General features: G+C 41.6%; 1 protein-coding gene across 1 annotated transcript in view; it reads left to right on the forward strand.

The window, feature by feature from the left end:
- RAP2A (RAP2A, member of RAS oncogene family) overlaps positions 1-18,145 on the forward strand; it is a 35,431-nt gene extending 17,286 nt beyond the window's left edge. The window contains exon 2 of the mRNA XM_059377741.1: positions 14,269-18,145. Within this exon, the coding sequence (XP_059233724.1) occupies positions 14,269-14,506 (238 nt within the window). The 3' untranslated portion in view covers positions 14,507-18,145. The remainder of the gene's footprint in view (positions 1-14,268) is intronic.
- The last annotated feature ends 6,606 nt before the right edge of the window (positions 18,146-24,751 follow it).

The following is a 24,751-nucleotide window of genomic DNA, read 5'->3' on the forward strand; positions in this document are numbered from 1 at the left end:
GCTCTCTGCTCAGTGGGGAGCCTGCTTCCCCCTCTCTCTCTGCCTGCCTCTCTGTATACTTGTGATCTCTGTCTGTCAAACAAATAAATACAATCTTAAAAAAAAAACCAAAAACTTGCAATCATCATTTAAAACTTTCCTTGAAAGTTTTAGCTTCTCAGAGCTTTGGTGCCTCTTTAGATCTTCTTCATTCAAAAGTAGCTTTGAAACAGTACGGGTAATTGAACTTCAGCCGTGTACCAGAGACCTGAGTTTTCATTCATAAACATTTTTGCCGGAAGTTCTGAAAGGAAGAGGTGCCAAGAAGACGTGTTCTATAATTTAACTTGGTTATCAATGTAACAGTTCAGAAAACTTGATACTCTGTAGCAGTTGACTCAGTGTAGTCTCTTCAAGTACAATAGTCAGACCTGTTTTTAAATGCACAGATTTCAGGTTGCAACTCTCACTAAAGGTAAAACGCACGTTTTATGTCTGAACATGTTCCTTTGATAGATGAAAGCTGTGTGTTCTTCATATATGCATCCAAGCTTGAATTTTCCCCGCTATTTAACTTATGTAGGAAATCCCATATTTTGCTGACAGATTTTAAAAATGATATATTTTGATTCGGTGACTGAACATATATTAAAATACATATTGAAATTTAGTTACACATTAAAATATCAAATATAAACCCATCACTGCTTTCATCTACCTTACTTGGGGTATCTTGAATATTGCGCTTCAAAAAAAAAAAAAGAATCAGTTTTTTTTTTTAAGATTTTATTTATTTATTAGAGAGAGAGCAAGCACAAACAGGGGGAGAGGCAGAGGGAGAAGCAGACACTCCGCTGAGCAGAGAGCCGAATGCGGGACTCGAATCGGGTACCCTGGGATCCTGACCCAAGCTGAAGGCAGACACCCAACCAACTGAGCCACCCAGGTGTCCCTAGTCAGATAATTTTTTGCATTAGGTTTTTAACAAGATTTTAGGCTTCTGTCATAAACATTCCTTTACAAATAACACATTACTGGGGTAGAAAATCTCCATTTCTAAGAAATAAAAAAAAATGTGTAGTCATTCCTGTATTTTTTCTTTTTAATAGAGTTATTTGAAGTGCTGTGGTTATCTTGATAAGCCTGAAAAGAACTGTGGTCAGATGGATCCAATTTATAGATCTGAGAGTGAAGAAAATGTTCAAAATTATCATTTTTTATTTCCAATGACATGTACTTTAGTATTAGTATTCCTTTCACTTTCAGTCTTTAGCCATTTCTGAATATAAATTAAACAGCATAGAACTTGGACAGAAATTTGAAATTGATTAACGCGTTCAGCTGAGTAATGAACTTAACTGATTGGCTGACTCAGGTGCTTGATGTGCCTTAAACCCCGTAGCTAACACACACGCTTGCTCAGTCTGCCTTGAAGGTTATCTTCTGTTCCTCTTTTAATGCAGAAATCATTTGGATAATTATCTGATTTATTGATTTTGGTTTTTTTTTTTTTTGCAGTCTCAATTTACTTTTTTTATGGAGGTAACATCTCTAGGCAGTAATGTGTATCCATCTCAGGCGTCCAGTGGGACGAATTCCTGGAGGAAGGTGCGGGCCAGACATTTGCAGCAACACAGCAGTTTCCCTCGTGCTCTGTCTCTGTCACTTCTGTGCTCAGACCAACAGTTTAGCTGTGTCTAGTCCCGAGCTGCCGGCTTCTGTCCTTCAGCGTCCTGTGAGATCCACTCATGGCGATTAGAACAGTAGTTAATCCCTCCCTGAGCTGTGGTCTTCCCCTTGTAGGTATACACCCTGCTTTCATTCTTTTTCCCAGGCATGATTTGGGTAGTCCCTAGGTGGGGGCTGTTATGGTCAATGACACTGTGAACATTCTAGCCCGTCTCTTTGGCCGCATACATGGACACTTTTGGTGTATACCTAGGAGTGGAATTCTTGGGTTGTAAATGCATACGTTCCGCAGTAGTAAACACTGCCCAGAGGTTTTCCAAAGTAGCTGTATCAATTTCCTCTTCCACGGATCCTGGCAGTGTTTAATTTTAGCTAATCTGGTAAGATTCTGGTGGTACCTCATTGTGGTTTTAGTTTTGTTTCCCTGCTGTGTAATGGTGATGAACGCCTTTTCACGTGCTTACTGACCATTTGGCTGTGCTCTTATTTTTTCTTTTTTCTCCCTCTGCCTCTCCCCCTGCTTGTGCTTGCTCTCTCTCTAATAAATAAATAAAATCTTTAAAAAAAAGAATTACCTGACTAAACCAATTGATTCTTTTTTTTTAAAGCACAATATTCAAACTTCAAGGTATAAGCACTTAAACCTACTTTGTGCAAATTGTTGTTTTCTTTTGTAGAAATTCTTTATACATTCTTGATAGAAGTCCTTTGTTAGATACATGTATTGCAAATACCTTTTCCCAATTTTTGGCTTACCTTTTCACTTGCTTAGTAGTTTCTTTTGATGACCATCAATTCTTTTTTTTTTTTTTTTTTAAGATTTTATTGATTGGGCCGCCTGGCTGGCTCAGTTCGTTAAGTGGCTGCCTTCGGCTCGGGTCATGATCCCAGTGGCCTGGGACGGAGTCCCACATCGGGCTCCTTGCTCGGCAGGGAGCCTGCTTCTCCCTCTGCCTCTGCCTGCCACTCTGTCTGCCTGTGTTCACTCGCTCTCTCTCCGTCTGACAAATAAATAAAAATCTTTAAAAAAAAAAAGATTTTATTTATTTACTTGACTGACAGAGACCACAAGCAGGTGGAGAGGCAGGCAGAGAGAGAGAGAGAGACAGAGGAGGAAGCAGGCTCCCCTTGGAACAGAGAGCCCGATGCGGGGCTTGATCCCCCCCAGGACCACAGGATCATGACCTGAGCCAAAGGCAGAGTCTTTAGCCCACTGAGCCACCCAGGCATCCCATCAATTCTTAATTTTAATGAAGTCCAGTTCATTAACCTTTCCTTTTATGGTTCTTTTTTGTGTCCCATTTAATATCGTTTTCTAAGACTCTTGAAGACTTTATTAAAGTAATAATTTAGAAAGAGCTAAACAATGTACATTATATTGTTGCATAATTTTCATTCACAAACTTTCCAAGATAAAGTGTCCAAGTGTTTCATAAGAGTTGAAAGCTAAAATATCATTTTCTTTTTAGTAATAGTAATTTGAGAGTATATTGGAAGATCTGTGAGAAGGTAAAATTTGAGTGGCAGATGATTTTTATCTTACACAGTAAAAGAAACAACATAAGTCTTTAAAGAGACTCACATTTATAGTCAGTAAATGATAAGGTGGAAATCCAGAATAACATTAAGGTAAACATGAAGTGAATAACCTGGGTAGAATTTTTTAAAAATTAAACTTATAGGCCGAAAATTATCATTTTGTAAACTTGAAGCTAAGAGGAGATGGTCTTTCATGTTTATTAAGAACTCTACGATAAACCAAAATCTTAGTAAGAAGTAGTGATTTGATAACCAAGATCATTTTAAACATGGTCACAGGGAAAGTGTATTAGAAACAGGGTAATAGAAGCCATTGGGTAGTTCCATCTGGGGTCTTAACCATTCTTAGTTCATGGTATAAGTATAAAACTATACTTATAAAAATACCTATGAATCATTTCTGAATTCTCTATCTCTCTCTCTCTTTATTTATTTATTTATTTATTTATTTGGTCAAAACTACTGTCTTTCAACTGGTTTGTTAGTATGTGTTGTTGGTACAAACTCCAACTAGATTTTATATCTTAAGTCCTTTTCACTGTCGCTGCCATCACCCAGCTCAAGTCCTCGTTTGTCTCATGCCTAGAACACTGCAGCTGTGCCCTGTCCTCCTGCTACTCTTGGGCCCCCCAAACCCATTCTCTGTATGTCCGCACACACAGGCTGTGTAACTTCCCTGCGGAAAAGCCTTCAGCGGTTTTCTCCTGTTCTTCGAAGAGTGGCCGTCAGTCTTTTTTATCCCTCGTGCCCTGCCCTCTTGCTCTTTATGATGTAACCATCCCTGCCTCCTGTTTGTTCCTAAATAAGCCTGATTCTTTCCTACTGCCTGTATTTTTACATTCTCTTCTAAAATGTTTAATTCCTGGTTTTCCCCATGGTTCATTCCAAATCTTCAAGCTTGTGCTTAGATTTCCATCTTCCCGGAAATGCCTTCTTTGATCACCCCATGGAATTTAATTTTGGCCTGCCCCAGTTACTACATAATAATCAGGGTTGGTTTTCTTTGTAACCGCCATCACCATCTTTAGTTACATTGTCTGTCTGTTCATAGTGTTTCCTCCAACTTAAATATAAATGTCAGGGACCTCATTTGTCTCCTATGCCCCAGTCCCTCACACAATGCCTCGTGGATACTCAAGAGAGATATTAATGAAAATCTGTGCATCCCAAATTCCTAATGATATTGAAGTGTAAATAAGAATTCAGACAAATGAGTTAATTTGTTACAAAAGTAAGGGAAGATTTTTATTAAAAGAGATGAAATTATACCTGAGCTTTGAATGGTAGTTAGAATCTGATGGGTGGGAACTGATGAACTCCTAAATTCTGCACCTGAAACTAGAATTATACTGTATATTAACTAACTGGAATTTAAATAAAAACTTGAAAAAATTATAAGATAATAAAAATAATAGCAATTTGGTGGGGGCCACTAGAGTCAAATGACCGCCATAACCAAGGAAACAATTTGGAGCAGAAGATTCTGTCTGGAAAGTTGTGTAAAGTAAGAATTAGATATAAAGGCAGGAGTTTGCTAGCTGAAGAGCTAAACAGAGGGTTTAGGTACAATATGGTTAACAGTGGAAAGCTAATGTCAGCCCTTGAGGAGGGGCTGCGATTTTTCTCTGACCTGCTTTAACTGTATCCCACAAATTGGGGTGTGTTATATTTTCATTTTCTTCCTAGTTTTCCTTGTGATGTCTTCTTTGACCCATGGGTTATTTAGAAGTAGATGGTTCAGTTTCCAAATATTTTCTAATATCCTCCCATTACTGATTTTTAATTTCATTCTCTTACAGTCTGAGAACATATTTTGCATCCTTTCCATTCTTTGATATTTGTTATGGTTTTTATAGCCCGAATATGGTCTATCCAAGTGAATGTTCCCCACACTTTGGGAAGAATGTATTTCGATTTTGTTGAGTGGAGTATTCTATAAACATTAATTAGTTAAAGTTGGCTAGTAACCTTTTGCTCTGCCACACGGTACTCAAAGCTGTGGCCATCTTCCTGGCAAAGTGGGCAGAGAGAAAAGAGAAGGAAAAATAGGAGATTTCCCATATAACTCCGGGCCCCACACATGCATAGCCTCCCCCTTTTTCAACAACCCCCACCAGAGTGGGGTTTGTTGAACAAACATTTGTTACAATTGTACATTTCTTACAATTGATAAACCTGCGTTGATACATCATAATCAGAGTTTACTCTTACCTTCAAGTCTACTCTTGGTGTTGTACATTCTGTGGAGTCAGATGCTTAGTAACTTGAGTCCATCATTGTGGTATCCTACAGAGTATTTTCACTGCCCTAAAAATACTGTGTCCCACCTATTTGTCCCTTCCCTCCCCCCATCCCAATTCCTGGCAACCACTGATCTTTTAACTGTCTCCATAGTTTCACATTTTCCAGAATGTCATATAGGTGAAATCATACTATGTAGCCCTTTCAGGTTGGTTTTTTGCACTTAGTAATGTGCATTTAGGATTCCTCCCTGTCTTTTCACGGCTTGATAGCTCATTTCTTTCTAATGCTGAATGCAATTGCATTTTCTGGATAGACTACAGTTTATCCGTTCACCTACCGAAGGACACCTTGTTTGCTTCCGGGTTTCAGCAGTTAGGAGTAAAGTTGCTGCAGACATCCCCGTGCAGGTTTTTGTGTGACGTAAGTTTTCAATTCCTTTGGTAAACACTAAGCATTGCTGGATTGTATGATAAGAGTATGTGTCGTTTTGTAGGAAACCACCAGAGTGGTTTTAACAGCTCACATTCTCACCAGGAGTGAATGAGACTTCCTGTTGCTTCGCGTCCTCACCCGCATGTTTGGTAGCGGCAATGTTCTGGATTTGGGCCACTCTCATAGCTGTGTGGTGGTATTCATTATTGTTCTGATTTGCATCTCCCTGATGACCGATGATGGTGGAACATCTTTTTATACACTCATCTGCCATCTGAGTATCTTCTTTGATGAGGTATCTGTTAAGGTCTTAGTCTCCTTTTTTTATTGGGTTGTTTGTTTTCCTTTTGTTGAGTTTCCAGACTTCTTTGTATATATTTTGGGTTATAATCCCTTATAAGGTGAGCCTTTATCAGATGTAAAAATATTTTCTCCCTCAAATAGCTTTTTAATACATTTAAAATGCCTGAGTTGCCTTGTCATGATTGGTTGGTCCCTCACAAACTATTAGGAATCCATTCTTCTGATACAGTGTCAGCTCTTGATTTCCTGGAAAGCAGATTGTCTTCATTCACCTTGGTATGGACTATCCCCAATAGCTTTGGATATCTTTTTACTCTCCTTCATTTTTTTTGTATCACATTTACACATTTTTCTCGGTTCTTCTTCAGCGTGCATTCTGAAACTAAGAGAAAGTCAGAGAGGAGGATTGTGGTTTCCTTTCATTATTCAATCTAAATTACCAGACATGCCCTTTTACGATGAAATATTTAGTCACTTCAGAACAAGTCAGTCTGGAGGAAGAGAGCAGCCTTACTTAGCTCATGTTTTCCATCCTTACGAGAAGTGCTGATGTTTCATGCTCGCAAGATGTGGTAGGAGCCATCACCTCCTAGCCAAAAACAAACCTTTTTCTTCAGGACTGCCATAGTACTTTATAGAAAGATTAAAAATATCAACCCCAAGGGCGGGGAAATAGGCACTCTTAATTTAAGCCCTATTAAGCACTGACAACCCCCAAATTTGGGGATGTCAGTTAAGACTCTGTGTGTGTACACAACAGTCTGATGTGCTAACTTAGAAATGGGATTTTTGTGGTTCAAAGATTATACCACACACACACATAAACACACGTATATACCGTTGAGACGGAAATCACACTTCTCGGTGTAGTTCATCAGATGGCTGTTTGTGTTAGTTAAAAATAAAAATGGGGCATGGGAGCCCTTTGTATGTACTAATAATAGGGAAGGAATAATTACATTATAATACAGCTATAGTATAGAACCTATAAAATATAATACTTCTTAGTCCTTAATAAAATGTATATCGTTTATTGAAGTAGAAATTTTCATGATATCAGCGAACATTGAAGCTACCAAATATACTTTGTATAATTGCCTTTTACAAGAATTTATATCTATGTTTATATAGATTCATATAGGAAGATAGTCTGGAAGGCTGTCGACCAAAATAGATTGTTCTCATGGAGATGAGACTAAAAACATTTTTCATTTTCCTCTTCACCTATTTAAATATTGCTAGAGATTTTTGTCATTATGTATTACAGTTAACCCTTGAACAACACAGGTTTGAACCGTATGGGTCCACTTATATGCAGATTTTTTTCAATACAGTGTAGTTCTATAAATACATTTTCTTTTTTATGGTTTCCTTAACATTTTCTTTTCTCTGGCTTACTCTATTGTAAGGATACGGCATATAATACATATACAAGATACATGTTAAACAACTGTTTATGTCCTTGGTACGTCTTCCAGTCAACAGTAGGCTAACTCGTAGCTTTAGAAGAGCTAGATGTTCTATGCGGTCAGCGGCCCACTTCCCACATTGTTCAGAGTCAACGGTGCTTACTGAATCTGACCAGGGAGAGGGGAAAGAAAAGCTATTTTCATTTGGAGAAAAGAAAAAAGATTTCTATATTCAAAAGGGTAAAAGAACTAGAACCTCTCAGAAGGGCTAAGATGGTACAAATGACGGCTCATGAGATCGGGATCAAGTTTTTAACATTGACTTTTTAACACTAACGTTTCACAGAGCTGACAGAAAGGACAGAACGGGTTGTTTGAGATGGGAGTTCCGCATCACTAATGATGTTCAAATATAACCATTTGGTGGGGTTGTCATGGAAGTGATCGGAGCATCGAGTGGTTTGACATTTTGCCTTGAGACTTGCTCAATAGATGGGATTTTTAACACGGGTAGAAGGTTGAATAAGGGAACCTGTAAAAATCTTTCTGATGTTCATTCCTGAATACAGAGAGAATTATGCTTTAACCTGCTTGTGAAAAAGTGACTTAAGAAGAAAGCATGATAAAATTTCACATGAAACATGACCTTCTTTGACTATGCTACAGTACGGCACCCTGCGAAGACAGTTAAAGGGGCTGACATGAGTGCTTTCTGTCTGCAGCTTCTCACTGGTGGATCAGTGAAGGGAAGGAGGAATGGGTTCTGGACTTGCCACAGTGGGAGACCGTCAACTGTACAAGTACAATATTATTTGGGGTCACGAAGCAGCAGATCAGGCCAGTGATTTTGCAACCCTGCTGAACCTCACCATTAGTCTTCAGAGCTTACACATATAGATACATATTTTTAATAGGCTCTTTGCGGGTCCTGACCCCACGGATTCAGATTCAGTAGCTCTGGAGTACAGCCTGGGGATCGGTATTTGTTCATTCTCAAGTACTTTCGGTGATTGGCCAAGTTTCGACACAACCACAAATTAGAGGTACATACACACATTCACACGTATCAGGGCAGTTACCAAATCCCAAAAAAGGAGAAAACAATAAGGACCATTGGAAGGTATCAGATGTTTCAAACTGTCTACAGAGTTGCCTCCCTGAGAAGCCTGTCCACGGCTAGGTGCTGCCAGGGTCTGTGTTTCTTGGTGTTCCCTTCAGTGCATCAAGCAGACCTGCTTAAAAGAACCAGTTTTATTTATCAGTACGTTATGTAATCCTGCTCATGAATACGAGAAACAGTATGAAAAGACATGTTGGTAAAACGAGTTGGTCTGCAGCCTCCAGACATAAATAAGATTACTTGAGCCGCGTAACCGTACCCCTGCTTGTGTTCATAAAGAAAAATGTCAAGGAAGATCTGCTCGAGTTGAAGAGAAAGCAGCTGGTGTGTAAGACGTGGACAAGGTGCTTATCCTCATGATCAGGTTAACAGCAATTCGGCCACTGAATATTTGTTGGAATTGTGCATCTTCGGTTTCACTCCCAAATGATGTTGGCAGGGGGTGGTGGGGGAATCGAAGGTGACCTGTAGGACTGTTAACAAATCTCGAACAGGGAACTGCCGTCACCTGCTACCCCACCACCTCGGCTTCCTAAATAATAGAGTTGACCCTGTCGTAAATGTCCCATTTGTCTTCCAAGGCCACTTCTGCCACCCAGGTTCCCAAGTTCTCTTTAGCCTCCAGTGAGCTAGTTCCCTGCAGTAGAGGGTTGCTTCCATACTGTCTGCTCCAGGTCCTTCTGCAATGCTCTTTCCCAGCAGCCACTAGGCAAACTCCCGACTTCCGTCACATCTTCGCTCCCAGCTTCGCGAGGCTTACCCTGGTCATCTAATTTCAAATCGCACCTGTGCCCCAGTCCCCGCCCAGACCTACATTTTCCTTCCTCCAGTGCACTTGACCCCTTTCAGGAATTATTTACTGTGTTTGTTGTCAGATGTCTGTCTCCTTGGCTAGATTGTCATCACTGTGAGGGCAAAGATCTTTGTATCTTAAGTGTCTTGAACAGTGTCTGGCACGTAGTAGGCTCTTATCAAATAATTGTGTGTTAAGCGGATGCATCAGTATATGATGCCTTGATTGTTTCTCGCTAGTTCTTGACGCTGCTGCGGCCGGCTTTCAGTAGGGCCTTCCGCAGTCTCACGGCTGAGACTGTCCCACAGCTGAGGTTCCGAGTCCCAGCTCACTGGCCAGAGTCGCTCCACTGGTAGAGTTGGAAGCCTCTACTGCGTGGTCTTGTCCCCAACGAGATCTGAGGTTTCCCCTACATTTCGGCCTTAGTCCTGTTGTGCATTTCATATCCCTTGTAGAGATCAGCCTGTCGGGGTCATGGTGAGAAGAGTGCTGAGCTCTCAGCAATTGCTGGGTAAATGACATGGGGTGATTATGGGAGTAGCCCACTAGCTTCTGATTTTTAGCTCAAGAGCCCCTTAGAAATGACCTAATCCAGCTCACGTTATGGTTCAAGAAACTGGAGAGCCACGGGATGAATTAATTTTCTAAACTCACAGAGCTAGTTGGAAGCAGTTCTGGGACTGAGTCCTGGCCTGGCATCGTTTGCTGGTGTTATAGGACACCGTTTGGACCAGCCAGTGCGGACGGTTTCCCCACGCCCCCCTCGACTCCATCAGCGCAAGGCTCTGCTGCTTTCCCTCTGCCTCCTCACCTGCCTGCCTTCACGCGGATCCAGTTTCTCTACATCTCACCCCACACGTGGGACCCATTCTCCCATCCCAACCCGAAGGCTCACGTTCCCTTCCCCTATGGATACCTGTATTTGGAGAAGGCTTTCCTGCTTTGCTTGTCCCCGGTTACCCTCATGCTGGGCATGGGGTCCAGAGACAGGGAAGGCTGGTGGCAGGTGGCTGCTTCCATCTGTGACCCCGGGTCAGTCTATTCTGCCCGTGGGTCCCCAGGAGCTCCTCACCCCCATCAGCTTCTCTTGTTCTGACCCCAGGAGAAGCAGGGGGAGGAGGGGAGAGAAGCGCCGCCCTGCAGGGGTGGGGTACTCACGCGTTTCGAGGGTGTCTCTTGAGCTTCACAGCAGCCCGCGTGGTGAGTGGGAACAGATACTCTTTCTCCATCTTTACTGACAAGGGAAACGCAGGTGAGGAGAGTGAATGGTTTCCCCAGTCTCGCAGTCTCCGCAAGCAGGGCTGGAAGCTGAGCCTCCAAATCCTGCTTTAGAATCTTTTCTCCGGTGTCATATTTTCATGTTAACAGAAAGAGACAAAAATTTCTCACCGTCTGCTCTTCTGGAATGTACATAATACCTTTCCCCGAAGACCTTATTTAGTCTTTGAAAGTCTTCTGAGGATATCAGTCTGGATCTCTCTAGCATTTTTAGTGTGTTGGCTCTTAGAAAAGACCACTGACTGTTCAAATGGCGATACGATGGACAGGCTCCCTGATACTAAGTTGTCATCTTCATTTGACAGTCATCAAATGTCGTTACATAGGGACCTGTGTTCACAGTGTTCTGATTTACCTTTGAAGAATCTGTTGGGAACATTAAGATTCTTGATTCAAACTGTGTATCATACAACTGTTAATGATTTGGTATTTTTATGAATTTTGAAAACCCATGTATTTGTGGGGGTTTTGTGTGTGTGTGTTTAATATTTTATTTATTTATTTGACAGAGAGATCACAAGTAGGCAGAGAGGCAGGCAGAGAGAGAGAGGAAGCAGGCTCCCCTCCGAGCAGAGAGCCCGATGTGGGGCTCGATCCCAGGACCCTGAGATCATGACCTGAGCTGAAGGCAGAGGCCCTAACCCACTGAGCCACCCAGGCACCCCAAAGGCAGAGGCTTTAATCCACTGAGCCATCCAGGTTCCCCTATTTGTGGTTTTTTTAATGAGTGTAAGAAATGCCTCTTTACAAATAAAACACGATGTATTACTGTATTTAAACTAAAAAATATTCTCTTAAATAGGTATTGCTTACCTCATAACAGAAAGGGATGTCTTATCACTGTCTATTTTGTTAAGTCTTGTAAACAGAGGTTGAAATTTACTTTTAACCTAATTAAATTCAACTAATACATTAACCAAATTGTACTAATATTTATGTTAAACTCACTGCCAAACCAAGTGTTGTCAAACATACTGTGGCATCTATACTCCTGAGAAAAATGAAAAAAAAAAAAAAAGAAACGCAGTTACATCTTTGCAAGTCACATAGGGGAGTGACACTGTCCTGCTGGGGACTGGCGGTGGGAGCTCCTGCCAGGCTTCTCCGCACAGCGGGTCGGGAGGGCTTGTGTGCAGAGCGGCCATGGGGTCTGTAACACTGCTTCCTCTTGCTGCCACTTGTCTTTCCTAAGTCCACAGGCTATGCAGAGATGTTTGTAGGTAAGAGTCCTGGAAGGTGCAAAAGACCCTTGTGTCCTGTTTTCAGAACCACTCTATAGGACGACATCACAGTCGATGCCCCATAAATTCATACAAAGTCCCTGCTAGAAGTGGGAATTGTCCAAATCCATTTCCTGCAGAAATGCTACCCAAGCTCTAGATTAACTGTCAATACTGTTATCCCCACACATGTTTCAGTTGTTTTTATGTTCCAGATTGCCACGTGGCACGCTGCCTGGAGCGTGCCCTTTTGCTGAAACCGCTTTCCATGCCATCTAGTGCCCAGAAGAAAGTGAGCCTTTGCCGGGAATGTAGTTTACTTTACAAGTTAGAGTGAGGGGAGAAACCCGTTTGAGCAGGATGGTAGAGCTGTGCAAGTATTCTCACTAATCGGAACCACCGACCCTCAATCAGTTTCCTGAATGATAAAAAAATAAAAAATAAAACTCTGAGTCTCGACCACCTGACGGTTTTCCAGCCGATTTGCTGTGTCCAGTCACGGTTGTTATCACTGGTGTGCGATTTTGCAGTTTGCTTCCTTTATTAGAGATGCACCCTGCTTAGGGGACAGTACACACACACACTGGCACGCATTGATTTTTACTGTGAAATCACAAGAAGCTTGTGAAGTGGTGTTTAGAGTAAAAACGATAGCTTTATGAAAATATATTAGCAACATTTCTTACAACAAATGTAAACAAAAATAGTCAATAAACATGCAGCATAGCACCATGTATTTTTAAATGGGGAGTGAGCATCGAAAAGAGAATCATCTTTAGGTGCCAATATGATGTAGGGCCTTTCTTCTTGCTTAACCTTTCATATCATTTCTTATCTTTATTAATCGATCCTGTTCATGTTGTAACTCACAGTCCCCTTATGTTAGTCTGTCTGGCTCTATAACAAAAATACCATAGACTGTGTGGCTTAAAGAACAGGAATTCATTTCTTGTGGTTCTGGAGGCCGGAAGTCCAAGACCAAGCCGCTGGCAGATTCCAGGTCCAATGAGGGTCCGCGTCCCTAGTTCATAGACTCATCTGTGTGCTGTGTCCTCACACAGCAGTAGGGACAAAGGAGAGCTCTCCTATCTCTTCTAGGTACAAAAGGGCACCATTCATGACCTCATCACCTCCCAAAGGCCCGAACTTTTTTTTTTTTAATAATTTTCTATTTTTTTATTAACATATAATATATCATTAGCCCCGGGGTACAGGTCTGTGAATCGCCAGATTTACACACTTCATAGCACTCACCATAGCACATACCTTCCCCAGTGTCCATAACCCAACCACCCTCTCCTGACCCCCCTTCCCCCAGCAACCCTCAGTTTGTTTTGTGACATTAAGAGTCTCTTAGGGTTTGTCTCCCTCCTGATCTCATCTTCTTTCATTTATTCTTTTCCTACCCCTCAAAGCCCCCACGTTGCCTCTCAACTTCCTCATATCAGGGAGATCATATGATAGTTGTCTTTCTCTGGTTGACTTATTTCACTCAGCATAATACCCTCTAGTTCCATCCACATCAGGCCCGAACTCTTAAATACAGTTCAGTGGGGCTTAGGTTTCTACCTCTGACAGGGAGGAAGGCGACACAAGCCTCCTGCCTATGACCCACCCATTCTGTTCAAGAAGGAAAAAAAGAGACAACATCAAATAAAGCTAATGATTGAAAAGTTTAATCCTTATCAGGCTAAAAAGGATTTTCATGATGGTCCTTCAACTGGCCAATCTACAACAGTTTAATAAAGGCACAGAGTGTAGTTTTATTTGATAGTTTCTCTCCTAATGATTTCTCCTATCTTTTTTCACATCCCGGAACTATTTTCACATGACCAGGATGTCTATGGAACAGAGTAAACTGCTGACAATTATAAATTGTTTGTTTACTCAGTAGAGCTATTACCTCATCAACTGAATTTTGAGTAAGCTTCTCTTAGAATGAAAAAAATTAAAATTAATCCACCTAACAGGACTTACTCTGCGATTCTGAGAATGATTTTCCAAATATATCTGGAAAGGTAAATTGATTTTAAAAGATGTATAATTGATGAATTAACCTCATTTTCAGAAAACCCATTTATGATCCACTTCTGCTGCTGAATGCCCTCAGGTAGATGTCAAGCCAAGTGAAGCAAAAAATTTTTCACTCAATGAAAGGGAATAATGTGTAGTAGAATAGAACGAAAAAAGAGAAAATGTGGTTTGGCCGCTGAACTTCCTGCTGATTTCCGCACTTCATGTGTGTCGTTTACTGTCTTGCAGGTATGAGAAAGTGCCAGTCATCTTAGTGGGGAACAAGGTGGACCTGGAAAGTGAGAGAGAAGTGTCATCTAATGAAGGCAGAGCCCTCGCGGAAGAGTGGGGCTGCCCCTTTATGGAGACGTCCGCCAAGAGCAAAACAATGGTCGATGAACTCTTTGCAGAAATCGTGAGGCAGATGAACTATGCGGCACAGCCCGACAAAGACGACCCATGCTGTTCTGCATGTAACATACAATAGCATTCGAACACGGCTGTCCTGGACAGGACACACAGGTGACATTGCCACCACAGGTGACACACACCTCGTCTGCCTGACTGCGGAGCGCGCAGGATGTGTGGTGTGAATCCACAGTGAAACAGCCCCCCCCATTCAGCATCGAGCAGTGGTTGTCAGTTGATATCTCTGAGTAACATTTGGGTTCAGGAACTCCGGTCTTCACCACGGTCCTCCGTCTCCTGTGTGCACCTGCAACTTTAAGGCATAGCCGATCGATCTACAGGGTGATCGCCTCCAGAAGCCATGATGGCATTGTCGCTGGGTTGACAGAAGCAACTATTGTATAAATTAAAAGTAACCATGAGAGAGAAACCGGAAGAATCCCTATGACCGCTTACAGTTAAAATATTTTGTCTTCTTAAAAAAAGAAAAATTAAGTAAAGGAGAAATATTTTCCTAGGAGAGTACTGAATTTCAGGACTGGAGATAGTGCTTCTAACCAATGTATCCCGTCAAGTAAGTTAACAACAGCTGGCCTGCCGTCAGCATTACAGGGAGTGAATCTTCCCTCAGCTGACATATTCCCGTTTCTCAAAATTGATGCTTAATTGTAGATGTTATCCTAATTTGTGACGCAGAACTAACCCGCGCAGAAGTCAGAACAGGTCGTGTAGAAGAACAGAATCTGGCTTTAGAATGTGTAAAAACCACCTGCTTGGCTGCAGAAGATGGAGGCTCTCAAGAGGGTTTGATCCCCATTAAAACCCCGAGCCCACCCTCTGTTCCCGAAGCAGGGGTGGTCTTAATCACTTTACTGAACAAGAAGGAAGCAACTGTCACGGGAAGATTGCCTAGCCTTACTCGCAAGATGTGTTCTGGTCAATGAACTAGTACCATCGCGTAAGGAAAATGAAGCCATGTTGCATCCACACGTTCCCATTTGCGGAAACCTCACAGGACAGTACAAATATCTTGCATTTTTACATTCATCAAAGCAGCAAAGTCCTTCTTGCCTTTAAGGGCTATGGTTGTGGTGTGATTCTTGGCTAACCTGCTTTCAAAATCAAGTTTCCTGTAGCAGAGCTTTACTGCAGGCACCGAAAAATTGAATAACCATGGGAAATAATTTGGGTTTAAAAGTAGAACGTAAATTATAGGGTGGAAGGCAAGGGACCAAAAAAAAATCCCATAAAAAAACCTTTTATCTTTAATTTTCTTGGGGAATTATATAAAGATTTTCTTATAACAATTTTGCCCTGATTACTGAAGTGGCCAATAAAGCTAGAGTAAGTATTTTGTTTTGAAAAGGTGCTCCGAGCTCTGGCACTTTTGGTTTTCATAGCCCTGAAGTAGTTATCATTTGCATGACTAATGGCATAGGAAAAACCTATTCCTAAGTTTTTACAATCAAGCATAGAAGGGTTTTCAACCAATTTCAGAGTTGTAAATGCTGAAGAGCGTACCTTGAGCTTAATCCTCTGGAGAGAAATTTGGCCTTCGGAACTGCACTGTCACTGAGCCTGCGATCCCCGTACTTGCCTCACGTTCTGTTGGCTTCACACACTTGTGCAAGTAACCTCTGGTCTTATGTGTGTACCTGAGCGAAGAGTGTGTGTTTGTGTGTGCATGTGTGTTTATTGTTCCTAAGAATTTGGCACAAGTCAGAGATAATTGCCTATACTCAGACTCCGTACTGCAGGATATAGTGTATCACAAGCATTTTTTTTCCTTTTAAATTATTTGTGTAGGGTTTTTTTGTTTTGTTTTGTTTTTGTTTTTTACACATTATGGAAATCATTGCTGGCTCCCAGGTGTTTGGTAAACTGGCATTGAGTTTAGAGGATAACAGAAAGGTAGATAGTGCTTTTCACAGATGAGAAAACAGATTCGTGGATACAACCAGGCCGTGATCGTGAAAGATGCTTTGAATTGTGAATATTTGCATTCTTCAGTGTAGTGTTTTCTTACAACCCCCAACGGGGAAGCACCTCGTTTACAGGACAGAAAGTTCCAACCTGTTTTCTTGGAACCAAGCTCTGTATGTCACAGTTGATTCAACTCAAAACATTTAGAGAAATCCGAGATTCAAGAAGTATGATTTGTCCACAGAAATAGAAATATTTGCTAGTGAATCAGCTGAGATTTGAAGCCTCTAACTTCTCAGAATGATTTTTTTTTTTAGAATTCCATATTTAACAGCAATTTATGACAACTAAGATTAAGTATTAAAAACATCTAAAGGACTACAGTTTTACATTACGGATTGCTATGCAGACAAGAAAAAGAAGTTGATATGAAAGGAATGTCAAAAACTTAAAGTGGAAAAGATTATCTAACCCTTCGGATTTTCGTTCGGAAGTGTTTGTGTCAGACAAGAAGGCGGGCTTTTACTGTATAGACATTGCAAAGAACCAGTCTGGCTGCCTGATCAGTGTTTCTACACAGCCCTCCGTGCTTAGTGACAGAGCCTCAAAGATCCCCAGAAACATGGGAACCCTCTTGTGCTCTTCCTGTTGGTGTTTCATCGGGTAGGAATATAACTGGGTTTGAGGGAATGTGTTTGTGGAGATGTTACTAACAAGCTGAAGAACAGGAGGGTCAAGTGACATGATGTCACAGTGGCTACAGAGAAAAGTCGGTGACCTTGCGTCGCTGTTGGTTTTATGCCCTGATCAGACGAGCAACTAGTTACGTGAACGTTTTCTAACATGCCTTAAAAAATGTTATGGTTTGATCCAAAGACCCACTTTTTCTTTAGCTGTTTGTGATAAGCTTTTCTTCTGTTTTCATTTTGTCTTGTTTCACTTCCGACAAAGGCAGCGTTTTTTAGAAGGTTTTTTTTTCCTTCCTTTTATGATGCATCTTTTTTTGGGGGGGTGGGGGGGTGTTTTTAAGCTGTGATAGTGATGGTAACTGATGCCTTTTCCTTTCGTTCCATTTACACCAAACAAGCCAGCATTGATCAAAAGCATTACATAAAATTTTAACTATTGAAAGGTGCTTCGATGATTTTCTCCTTTGGTTTGTAGAGTTAGAACTGAACTTTTGACTAAGCACTTAGGAGTTGCCATCACTTTTCTGTGGTAAAACTACTGATACTTGCTTTTCTTTATAAGGAAATGTTGCCTAAGGATGTCTGCCATTTGTTTTCAGGAGTTTTCCAGTGGGAATGTTGTCAGCGTATGTCTGAATGTGAAAAGTGCGTATTGTTTGTTGCTGTTGGTTTTCTTGTTGGTTTGTTCTGTTTTTTAGTTGTTGTTCGCGCTGTTAAGCTTTACTTGTCTCCTTTGCCAATCAAATGTTAAAAAGACTGTGGGGGTCTTTTTCTTTCTTTCTTTTTCTTTCTTTTTAAATTAACATGTCATTGTGCATCTATTAAATCTTGATCAGGGTTTCAAGAATGACTGCAGTGGGTTTTGGAGACAGACTTATCATTATTGATTTGGGGTTTCCCAGAGATATAGTTCACAGTTAATTGCTGAGCTCTAATACAACTGACCATTTAAAATTGAACAACAGTTTATTGTTTTGTAACAATGTCAGTTGTTAAACCTTGACATTTCGATTAAAACATGAATTGTAGTTATAACTCAATGCAAATTCAACAGTTGTATTTGGAGTTAAATTATTTTAACAAATAAATTTATTTAATGAAACTTCCTTTGGACTTGTGTGATTTGGCTTGGTTTTGTACATGTTCGTGAGGGAAATGTGTTCAAAATGTAAGGAAACAACCCAAAATGGCCATAGAACAAATTTAATACTCTTGATACAGAAGTATTCACGCTGAATTAAATCAAGAATGCAACAGATAAAAGGGAGGTTAACCGATCGTGTTCATGCCCCTTAAAAATAACACAAGAGAAACTTTAAAATCAGAAATTACTAATATAACCTTCTCTCCATAACCAGTGTTTTATATTTTTTATGATAGTTGGCTAATTTGAAGCCTCCGTGCTAATGTGAACAGAATTGTTCTAGATAATTAACATTAATTAGCCGTGGCCCTGTGGTCCTGCTAGTATCACTAGAATGTATCAGTCCAGTGATGGGTCTGGACTGTCTTTTTGTTGAGGTCGGGTGGATCTTAAGGTGCCAGAAGCTGGAGGTTGCTGCCTGCGGGGCTGGAGGGCCTGTCTGTTCTATATGGGGCCCTGTGAATGTTGGCAGATGCTGTTAATTATGGACAGCCTTCAGCTGCTCTGATAAGGAGCCCATTCATTCCCTAAGCCAATTTAAACTATGCCTTTTGGTTAGGTCGCCTTCAAACTCTGTTGAAATCCTCTGGCAACATTCCACCAGTTTAGAGGCTTCATTGTTTTAGACTATCAGAATAATTTGAATGAATATAACAGGGGCACTGTAGACAGAATCTCAAATATTTAAAGGAAAATGTGCCTATGCTTTGGTATGATAAATATATGCCATGCCGGTTCGCTTCATAATCTCATTTGAAGCATTTGTAAAGTGTTTAAACCTATTGCATTCTAATTTCAACTGGGAGAATTTCTTTATGGCTGCAAAGTAGTATTTTAAGCAAGTACTTGGGAGCAAGTGGCACTTTATTGATTGTTAGAGGTCCGTGAATGGAACTATAGGTAGCTGGAGAATTAAAGGGCCACCCAGTTTGGAACCCGTCTGACGCCCCAGGACTTGGAAAGCAGAGAAATGATCACAGACTCCGTAAAAAAACTGCTAGCTTTTCCCCTAATTTTACATGTAAATGCTAATAAAACAGGAATACCTGGGTGGCTCAGTTGGTTAAGCATCTGACTCTTGATTTCAGCTCAGATTATGATCTCAGGGTTGTGAGATAAGCCCCATGTCAGACTCCATCCTCGGTGTGGAACATGCTTAAGATTCTCCCCCACTCTCTCTCTTTCTGCCCTTTCCTCCCACTCACCAGCCCCCCAAGTTGTGTTTGCCGCATGTGCACTCTATCTCTCTCAAAAGAAAAAAAAAATTAATGAGACATAGAGACACCTCATTTGTTAGGTAAACTGGTTTCTCATTTTGTAATATTAACTTTTCTCCTGTTTTGTTTTGTTTTTATGAAATAATAGGTTTTCGAAAGATTTGCTGCTTCTCCAGGTAAGGTGATATATATATTTTTTCAATGTTTTCTTAGAACAGTGGTCTCCAGATTACCTTCTACAGATTCCTCCAAGACTTATTAGTAAAGAAAAAGGTAGAAGACTATGTGCTTAAAAGAGCAAATACAAAGATCTATTTAGTTAACACATGAATTAGAAAGAGAAACTGAAGGAATGATTACTTGGTTTGGTTTATGGGAATTTTTTTTGCAAATACCCATTTCAAAGGCTCAGAAATATGAAAGATTTCATTGTTTTAGCATATGATTACATGTTTACATGGACAGTATTTAGGATATGGTTTACATTTTTATCTTTAAAAACCAGATATTTCAGGGGCGCCTGGGTGGCTCAGTGAAGCCTCTGCCTTCAGCTCGGGTCATGATCTCAGGGTCCTGGGACGGAGCCCCGCATCTGGCTTTCTGCTCAGCGGGGAGCCTGATTTCCCCCCCCACCCGCCTGCCTCTCTGCCCACTTGTGATCTCTGTCAAATAAATAAATAAATCTTAAAGTATTTTTAAAAATTAAAAAAATAAAAATAAAAACCAGATATTTAAAAAAAACATATGATTAAAAAAATACAAAGGGGGGAAAAGCCACTCAATTTCTAAATCTCTAAAACAACCACGTTGACATTTGGTGTAAATGTCTTTCCGGGCATCCATACATGTGGAGACACACACACAGGTAGAGGGATAAATCACTCCATGGCACTTCGAGAAATGCGCTAAGTACTAAGAGTGAATCACCCAGAGTTACACTGATAAAGTGGCAGAGTTGAGGTGCAGACCCAAGTTCTAACTTTAGATCATTTTTTTCCTGCTGTTCATTCTTACTCTTGAATGGTGTCCACTGATTTCAGGTTCATTCAGCTATTTGTTTTTTCTTTTAAGATTTTATTCATTTGCAAGAGAGAATAAGCAGGGGCAGAGGGAGAGGGAGAAGCAGACTCCCCGCTGAGCAGGGAGCCCGATCAGGGTTCGATCCCAGGACCCCAGGATCATGCCCTGAGCCAAAGGCAGACACTTAACCAACTGGGCCACCCAGGCGCCTCAGTTCACTCAGCCGTTGTTCATCAGGGGTAACTCTTACATCAGATGCGGTGCAGTGATACATAGACAGACAGAGACATCTAATCCCTGACATCCAAGACATCTCAATTGTCCTACCCCATTCAGGCTGCTCCAACAAAATGTCATAAACTGGGTAACTGCTACAACCAACGTTTATTCCTTCCGGTTCGGGCAGCTGGGGAATCCAAGATCAAGATTGGCAGGTCTGATGTCTGGTGAGGACCCGCTTCCAGCTGACTGCTGACTTCTCACTGTGGCCTCACATAGTGGAAGGGGGAAGGCAGGTCTCTGAGGTCTCTAAGGGCACCAATCCCATTCGTGAGGGCTCCACCCGTACACCCTCATCCCCTTCAAAAGGCCTCCCCACCTCATATCATCTCCTTGGGGATTCTGTTTAAACTAACAAATTTTGCAAAAACACGGACATTCAGTCTATAGTACCAGTCTCGTCTACTGGCCTTTCCCTTTCCATCAAGGCAGATACAGATGAGCTCTCTGGCAAGAAATAATTTATTTCCCTACTTATAAATACCAGAACTCCAATAACCTGGACCACACCAAAGTCCTGGGCACAGCCCGCAGAGGCCGTAGCTGGCTCTGTTCTTTCTTCCCAAAGCCTGTGCGACCTGCCTGAACTAATCCATCCTGGGAACTTTGAGGAGTCGATGGATGAGGGTGGATGGTGGTAGGCAGGGCTCTGGGGCTCTGCTCTTATGGCATGTCTACTTCCCAAGGAAATGCTCAGGCTTCCAACAGGATCTGCAAGGGCTGGCTCCAGGAAGGTGGGCCTTGGGAGCACTGTGCTAGTTTGGGGACACCAGCAAAACAGAAAGGGGCAGAGGGAGCTGTAGTTCAGATACTACGTTGAAAAATGCTGACTCGCCAGTGTCCTTGACCTTGGCCCATATCAGGAGATGGCGAGTTAGGGGTGTCATTGAAAGAATATTGTCCAAAATATCCAGGAATCCTTGAATTCCATCCTCGATCCACACCACATCATCCCTGGGGGGGAGGTGTAAGTTTGTGTGAAACCACACTCAAACTGCGACACAGGCACACAAACTCACACACATATGCGTGCACACACACACACACGTAAAACACCAGGGGGAGGGAACAACAATTACTTCCTCGAGCTTTCCTTATAAAGCTGCAGTGCTGAGCTCTGGTATGCTGCCTGGATGCCAACAGACCTAGGTCTGCTAGAGGAGCCCAGAAGGAGAAGCAGACCAAAGGCCTCTGTCAGCATCTATCTTGAAGCCCAAATCCACATCCTGACTCTTGCCTGCACAATGCATTGGTGAGAACACCTCTGCTAGTGAGAAGAACCGAAAGAGGAAAAGCAAGTTTGGTCCAGAACCTAGCACGGTGCTCCCCTGGCCCATCCCCCCCACCCCCCCAGGGTCTGACTGGGGGAAGGGGAGGCAGCAGACAGGAGGAGGACACCCTGGGGGAACTGCCTCCAGACTCCTCCCACTTCAAAAAGGGAGAACAAGGAAGAGCGGGGAGACCCTGGCCTTTATCCTGGAGGTGCCATCATGGCTAAAGGGGGCTTGATCTGACATCCTCCGGCAGCCATCCTCCTTCTGGGCATGGAACAGAGACGGAAGTGAAAACCAGCATGAGTTAGGGGGCAGTTTTTTCTCCACTAGAGCCCAGTAACCCCTTTATTGTAAGTAAAGTTTAAATATGTTTTCCCTCAATTTATTTCATTTGCTTCATTATTCACTACGTTTCAGTTCATTTATAATCTATCAGTTATCTATAGCTGTGTAACAAATGACCCCAAAACTTAGCAGCTTAAAACAACAAACATTTGTCATCTTGCAATTTCCATAAGGCGGGAGTCTAGGCATGGCTCTGGTCACTCGCAAGCCGGGAGTCAAGCTGTGGGCTGGGCATTCAGGCATCTGGAGGCTTCACTCAAGGTGATCAACCTCTACAATCTCTCAGTGGTTGTTGGCAGGATTCAGTTTCTCTACGGCTGAGGCCCTTACGTCCTCGTTGGCCATCAGCCAGAGGCTGCCCATATGGGCCTCACCACTGAGAGCTCACAACATGGCAGCTGGCTTCATCCTAGTTGGGAGGTAAGAGCAAGAGAGGCGGATGAACAAAAGAGAATCACTGTCTTGTGTGTTATCTCGGAAGGTATACCTCGCCACGTTTGCCCTATTTGCTTAGTTCAAATCGAGTCTATGTTCAGCGCACACTCAAGAGAAAGAAATCAGACAAGATTCTCAGGGAGGTTAATTTTATGTGTCACTGTGACTGGGCCATGGGGTGCCCAGATACTTGGCCAAACATTCTGGGTGTTTCTGGAAGGGCATCTTTGGATGAGATTAACATTTAAACTGGTAGACTGAATATATCAAGATTACCCTCCCTAATGGGTGTGGACTTCTTCCAAGACACTGAAGGCCTGAACAGTACAAAAAAAGCTGACCTTCCTCCAAATAAAAGTGAATTCTTCCTGCCTAAGAGGCTTTGAGCTAGGATATCGGCTTTTTCTACATTCAGACTCAAACTGAAACATTGTCTCTTCCTAGGCCGTGGGTCTGCCAGCCTTCAGACTGGAATCATATTGTTGGTTGTCTTGGTTCTCAGACCTTCAGATTCAGACTGGCTCTGCTTGGTCTCCAGCTTGCTGACTCAAATGCAGGTCTTGGGTGGGACTTGCCCGTCTTCATAATCTCATGAGTCAATTCCATGTAATAAGTTTCTATATAAGTAGGTGATAGATACATACATACACACATATCTACCTATATACATCCTATTGGTCTGTTTCTTTGGAGACCTATGACTAACACAGGTGTGAATATCAGGAGGCAAGGATCATTGGGTGCCCCCTTAGAAGGCTGCCTACTACATATTATTATGAATTTTATTCCATATTATCACCCTACTTAGAAAATTATGACCCATAATCCTAAGAATTTTAATGTGTGCTCTTTTTTTCCGCATTTATCTTGATTTCAACTCCTCCCCTACTATCATGTATACTGCTATATCTAGGAAAAACTTCCATTCCACCACAGACATATATGAAGCCCTTATCAACCATAATGCTAACTAGAAGGACAGGAACTAATTATGTATAAGTATGTAATATTACATAGACATAAGTTAAATTTAGTTTTCTGATTAAAGTAAGATAATTTCCCAAATACCCATTGGGATATTTGTCAACTTGTTTTCCCAGATCAATTCCCAAATACAATTCCCACATGTACCATACCAGTACAGTTTTCAAAGGAAATTGACTGGTCTTCATTAAATGATAAACTAGCATTTCAACAGAGTATTCTTCCATTGGTGGACTTTAGAAGCTATTCTGCTATTTGCAGTAAGGGGATGGGAGGGTTGAGTTTTAACTTGTTACCTTTAACCTCTCTTACTCAAGACTGATAGACAAAATAATAAAATTAAATTTTAAGAATTGTCAATATCTGATTTTTTTTCTTTGTAGACTTGGTTCGTAATTGTCAATAACAAAGCAGGTTAAGTCTAACTGTCAATTCATTGCATTCACCCGGTTGCGGATTAACTGGTTTGGTTTATGCACTTTCCTAACAGGCCCATGAAATAAGATTATTTTCCTTCCTACAGAGATTCTCTGTCAGAGAGCCTTGGTAATTAAGAAGCAGCTGATAAGATCTGGTGGTAGATATTTGAGTGGGAGGAACTGTTCTAATTAGGACTATTAGACCTGGAGGGTCCTTCTCTTTCCCCCAGACCAGAAGCACCAAAGTTTATTTTTTCTGCCACAGAGGACTTAATCAATGCACAAATCAGTTCTACTACTTCATTATCAACCCTACTCCCACCCCCACTAATCCCAGGAGATGACAATATCACTGGTCACAATGGGACCTTATCCAAACCAAATAGTCTACAAAATAGTTTCTGCAATGGGCTAATAAAGAATTTACAGTGTGAGATGTGTTTGTTTTTTAACTGACCCATAACATACCTGTAGTAAAATGACCCAAACTTGTCCTTATACCTCAATGGAATTTTACCTATGTTACCACCAACCATGTCAAGATATAGAACATTTCTTTCCCTCCTGAGGGCTCCTTCGTGTTCCTCTCAGTCAA

Source organism: Mustela nigripes, chromosome 15 (genome assembly GCF_022355385.1).
Source record: "Mustela nigripes isolate SB6536 chromosome 15, MUSNIG.SB6536, whole genome shotgun sequence".
Classification (NCBI taxonomy): Eukaryota; Metazoa; Chordata; class Mammalia; order Carnivora; family Mustelidae; genus Mustela; species Mustela nigripes.